The sequence below is a fragment of the Pezoporus occidentalis genome, unplaced genomic scaffold (genome assembly GCF_034315485.1).
Source record: "Pezoporus occidentalis ecotype Australia unplaced genomic scaffold, CSIRO_AGI_Poc_V1 ctg533, whole genome shotgun sequence".
NCBI lineage: Eukaryota > Metazoa > Chordata > Aves > Psittaciformes > Psittacidae > Pezoporus > Pezoporus occidentalis.
Genome location: NW_026915870.1, coordinates 42,396 through 48,395, shown reverse-complemented (window position 1 = coordinate 48,395; position 6,000 = coordinate 42,396). Strand labels below are relative to the sequence as shown.

General features: G+C 56.5%; 1 protein-coding gene across 1 annotated transcript in view; it reads left to right on the top strand.

Annotated features, from left to right (window-relative positions):
* Positions 1-3,710: 3,710 nt before the first annotated feature.
* LOC134173568 (adhesion G protein-coupled receptor L1-like) overlaps positions 3,711-6,000 on the top strand; it is a 43,241-nt gene continuing 40,951 nt past the window's right edge. Inside the window, exons 1-2 of the mRNA XM_062637685.1 lie at positions 3,711-3,714; positions 4,120-4,257. Of these exons, the coding sequence (XP_062493669.1) occupies positions 3,711-3,714; positions 4,120-4,257 (142 nt within the window). The remainder of the gene's footprint in view (positions 3,715-4,119; positions 4,258-6,000) is intronic.

Here is a 6,000-nt window from a genome sequence, read left to right as displayed (position 1 = left end):
TGCCAAGGACACACAACATACATGCTAAGGACACACAAATAACATGCCAAGAACATGCTAAGGACACACAGCAAACATGCTAAGGACACACAAGGAACATGATAAGATGCTAAGGACACACGACACACCATGCTAAGGACACACAAGTAACATGCCAAGAACTTGCTAAGGACACACAATGAACATGCTAAGGACACACTAGGAACATGATAAGAACATGCCAAGAACATGCTGAGGACACACAGCGAACATGCTAAGGACACACAAAGAACATGATAAGGACACACAAAGAACATGATAAGAACATGCTAAGGACACACGAATGACACACCAAGAACATGCTAAGGACACACCAAGAACATGCTAAGGACGCACCAAGAACATGCTAAGGACACACAGCGAACATGCTAAGGACACACAAATGACACACCAAGAACATGTTAAGGACACACCAAGAACATGCTAAGGACACACAGTGACCATGCTAAAGACATGCTAAGCACACAGCAAGCACACGCTAAGGACACGCTAAGCACACGGCTGTGCTGGGGGGGTCGGGACCACGTTTCCTTTGCAGGTCTGCGCCATGGGGCCGAGCCCCCCCCCGCTGCGTTCTGCTTCTTCCTGCAGGGGGGGGCGGGGGGCGGGGAGGGGTCCCCCCATGTGTCCCCATGGCCCCCCCATTGCCCTCCATATCCCCATAGCCCCTCTATCCTCCATGGCCCCATATCCCCCCCATATCCCCCCCATCCCCCCTACCCCCCCATCCTCCCTATCCCCGTTATCCCCCCCATATCCCCCCCATATCCCCCCATCGCCCCGACCCCCCCGGATCCTCCCATCCTCCCTATCCCCCTTATGCCCCCCATAGCCCCCCCATAGCCCCCATCCCCCATACCCCCATACCCCCCCATAGCCCCCCATCCCCCCCATATCTTCCCATCCCCCCTATCCCCCTTATCCCCCCCATACCCCCTTATACCCCCCATACCCCCCGATACCCCCATCCCCCCCCTATCCCCCCATCCCCCCTATACCCCCCCTACCCCCCATGTCCCCCATGGGGCTCAGGGGCTCCCCATTGGCCCGGGGGGGCCCCCCCACAACGGGCTCGGGCCGAAGCCGTTTAATCTCTGTTCTCTTTGTCTCCTCTCTCCCCTCCCCCCCCCGTGACCCCCCTTTGACCCCCATTGCCCCCCCACTCCCCCTTTGACCCCACCCCCACCCTGTGCCCCCCCCCGCGCCCCCTCCCCCCCCCCGCTTTCTCCCGCCTTTTCCTCCGGTGCTAAAAGTAGAAGTGGAGCAAAAAGGTAACGAGATCCTGCCTGGGAGCCCCAAAACACCCCATAATAACCCCCAAAACACCAAAAAACACCCCAAAACCACCCCAAAACACCCCAAAAACACCCAAAAACACCCCAAAAACACCCCAAAACACCCCCAAAACACCCCAAAATAACCCCAAATACCCCAAAACACCCCAAAACCACCCCAAACACCCCAAAACCACCCCAAAATAACCCAAAATAACCCAAAACACCCCCCAAAACACCCAAAACACCCAAAACCACCCCAAAATAACCCAAAACACCCCAAAACTACCCAAAATACCCCAAAACACGCAAAAATACCCCCAAAAGCACCCAAAAAAAACCAAACACCCCCCAATAACCCCCCAAATGCCCCAAAATACCCCCAAAACCACCCCAAACCAACAAAAACCACCCCAAAATTCCCCCAAACACCCCCAAAACCACCTCGAACCACCCTAACCTCCCCCCTCCCCCCCCATTCCCCCCCAACCCTTCCCCCCTTCCCCCACCCTAAACCTCCCCATCCCCCCCCTCCCCCCCCTCCCCCCTTGGTCCTACCCCCCCCTCCCCCCATCCCCCCATCCCCATCCCCCCCCATTGGTTTAAATCAGCTCCGGGCCCCCCCCCCCCCAATTCTCCCATTGGGGTCCCCAGGACCCCCAGGGACTCCCCCACCCCCCATGGCCCCTCCCCCCACGGGGGACCCCCCCCTTGTTCCCCCCCCCCCCAAGGCTCCCTTGGGGGACCCCAAAGCGCCCCCAGGGACCCCAAAGTGGCCCCTCCCCCCCCCCAAAGTGGCCCCTCCCCCCCCCCCAGCATCCATCCCCCTCCCCCCCCTTTATTGAACCCCCCCTCCCCCCCCGGCCGAGCCCAGGGGCAGCTCTGGGGGGGCCCTGGGGCAGTTTGGGGGGGGAGGGGCTGTTTGGGGGCGGGGCAGCTTGGAGCACTTGGGGGGCAGCAACGGCACCGGGGAGGGGCAGTTGTGGGGTGGGGCTCAGTTGTGGGGCAGTTGTGGGGCAGTTATGGGTCAGTTATGGGGCACTTGTGGCTCAGTTTTAGGTCAGTTGTGGGTCACTTGTGGGTCAGTTGTGGCTCAGTTATGGCTCAGTTGTGGGTGAGTTGTGGGGCAGTTGTGGGTCAGTTATGGGTCAGTTGTGGCTCAGTTTTAGGTCAGTTGTGGGTCACTTGTGGGTCAGTTGTGGCTCAGTTATGGGTCAGTTATGGGTCAGTTGTGGCTCAGTTTTAGGTCAGTTGTGGGTCAGTTGTGGGTCAGTTATGGCTCAGTTTTAGGTCAGTTATGGGTCACTTGTGGGTCAGTTGTGGCTCAGTTATGGGTCAGTTATGGGTCAGTTATGAGTCACTTGTGGGTCAGTTGTGGCTCAGTTGTGGGGCAGTTATGGCTCAGTTGTGGGTCAGTTGTGGGTCAGTTGTGGGTCAGTTGTGGCTCAGTTGTGGGTCAGTTATGGGTCAGTTATGGGTCAGTTGTGGCTCAGTTTTAGGTCAGTTGTGGGTCAGTTGTGGGTCAGTTATGGGTCAGTTGTGGCTCAGTTTTGGGTCAGTTGTGGGTCAGTTGTGGGTCAGTTATGGGTCAGTTGTGGGTCAGTTGTGGCTCAGTTGTGGCTCAGTTATGGCTCAGTTGTGGATCAGTTGTGGGTCAGTTGTGGGTCAGTTGTGGGTCAGTTGTGGGTCAGCTGTGGGTCAGTTGTGGCTCAGTTGTGGGTCAGTTATGGCTCACTTGTGGGGTAGTTATGGGTCAGTTATGGCTCAGTCATGGCTCAATTATGGCAGAGTTATGGGTCACTTGTGGGTCAGTTATGGCTCAATCATGGCTCAGTTATGGGTCAGTTGTGGCTCAGTTGCGGCTCAGTTGTGGGTCAGTTATGGGTCAGCTGTGGGTCAGTTATGGCTCAATCATGGCTCAGTTATGGGTCAGTTATGGCTCAGTTGTGGGTCAGGTGTGGCTCAGTTGTGGGTCAGTTATGGGTCAGTTGTGGCTCAGTTATGGGTCAGCTGTGGGTCAGTTATGGGTCAGTTATGGCTCGGTCATGGCTCAGTTATGGGTCAGTTATGGGTCAACTGTGGGTCAGCTGTGGGTCAGTTATGGCTCACTTGTGGGGTAGTTATGGGTCAGTTACGGCTCAGTTGTGGGTCAGGTGTGGCTCAGTTGTGGGTCAGTTATGGCTCAGTTGTGGCTCAGTTATGTGTCAGTTGTGGCTCAGTTGTGGCTCAGGTGTGGGTCAGTTATGGCTCAGTTATGGGTCAGCTGTGGGTCAGTTATGGCTCAGTTATGGGTCAGTTGTGGGTCAGTTGTGGCTCAGTTGTGGGTCAGTTGTGGCTCAGTTATGGGTCAGTTGTGGCTCAGCTGTGGGTCAGTTATGGCTCACTTGTGGGGTAGTTATGGGTCAGTTACGGCTCAGTTGTGGGTCAGTTATGGGTCAGTTGTGGGTCAGTTGTGGCTCAGTTGTGGGTCAGTTATGGGTCAGTTATGGGTCAGTTATGGCTCAGTTATGGGTCAGTTTTGGGTCAGTTATGGGTCACTTGTGGGTCAGTTCCGCCTCAGTTACGGCTCAGTTGCTGGTCACTTATGGGTCACTTATGGGTCACTTATGGGTCACTTATAGGTCACTTGTGGGTCACTTATGGGTCACTTGTGGGTCTCTTGGGCTCCGCCGGGCTCTGTTGCAGTTCCCTCTGTGTCCGCTGGGGGTGGGATGAGGAGGAGGGGGGGGGTTGGGGTTCGCTATGGGGCTGGCGGGGGGGGGGGGGTGGGGGGCAGCGGTTGGGGGTCTCTCAGCGGCGCTCCCAGGGGGGGGCCGCGGGGGGGCGCTGCGGGGCCGCGGCTTCTTCCCACAGGTGCCGGAGCCGCGACCTTCGTCTTCCTCCTCCTCCTCCTCCTCCTCCCGCAGCTCCCGCAGCCCCTCCCCCGCGGGGCCCCCCCGAGCCTGTGAGTGCCCCTCCCCCCACCGGGACACCCCCACCCCCATCCCCATCCCCCCGCGGTGGGAAGGGGGCTGCTGCGGTCACGAGGGCTCGGGGACACACGTGACCGTGTGCATACACGTGTCCTGGGGCACACACGTGACCATGGGCACACACGTGACCAAGTGCATACACATGACCGTGTGCACACGCGTGTCCTGGGGCACACACGTGACTGTGTGCACACACGTGGCTGTGTGCATATGCGTGACCATGTGCACACGCGTGACCATGTGCATACACGTGACCATGTGCACACACGTGACCATGTGCATACACGTGTCCTGGGGCACACACGTGACCATGTGCATACACATGACCATGCGCATACACGTGACCATGTGCATACACGTGACCATGTGCATACACATGACCATGTGCATACACATGACCATGCGCATACACGTGACCATGTGCACACACGTGACCATGTGCATACACGTGTCCTGGGGCACACACGTGACCATGTGCATACACATGACCATGCGCATACACGTGACCGTGTGCATACACGTGACCATGTGCACACACGTGACCATGTGCACATGCGTGTCCTGGGGCACACACGTGACCATATGCATACACATGACCGTGTGCATACACGTGACCATGTGCACACACGTGACCATGTGCATACACGTGTCCTGGGGCACACACGTGACCGTGCACACACACGTGACCATGTGCACAAGCGTGACCGTGTGCATACACGTGACCATGCGCATACACGTGACCGTGCGCACACACGTGACCGTGTGCACACACGTGACCATGTGCATACACGTGACCGTGTGCACACACGTGACTGCGTGCATACACGTGACCGTGTGCATACACGTGTCCTGGGGCACACGTGTGACTGTGTGCATACACGTGTCCTGGGGCACACACGTGACCATGCGAACACACGTGACCGTGTGCATACACGTGACCATGTGCATACACGTGACCAAGTGCATACACGTGACCATGTGCACACACGTGACCGTATGCACACACGTGACCGTGTGCACACACGTGACCGTGCGCACACGCATGACCATGTGCACACGCGTGACCATGTGCATACACGTGTCCTGGGGCACACACGTGACCATGTGCACACACATGACCATGTGCATACACGTGACCATGTGCACACATGTGACCATGTGCATACACGTGACCGTGTGCATACACGTGTCCGTATGCACACACGTGACCATGTGCATACACGTGACCATGTGCACACATGTGACCGTGTGCATACACGTGTCCTGGGGCACACACGTGACCATGCGCATACACGTACCGTGTGCATACACGTGACCATGTGCACACACGTGACCGTGTGCATACACATGACCTCTTACATGTGTGTTCTGGTGCACATGTGACCTGACCTGGTGCGTCCTTTTACACACGTGTCCTTTTACACACATCTCGTTTTACACACATCTCCTTTTACACACGTGTCCTTTTACACACGTGTCTTTTTACATACGTGTCCTTTTACACACATGTCCTTTTACACACGTGTTCTTTTACATACATCTCCTTTTACATACATGTCGTTTTACACACGTGCCCTTTTACACACGTGTCCTTTAACACACGTGTCCTTTTATACACATCTTTTACACACGTGTTCTTTTACATACATATCCTTTTACACACGTGTCCTTTTACACACGTGTCCTTTTACACACATCTCCTTTTACGCACGTGT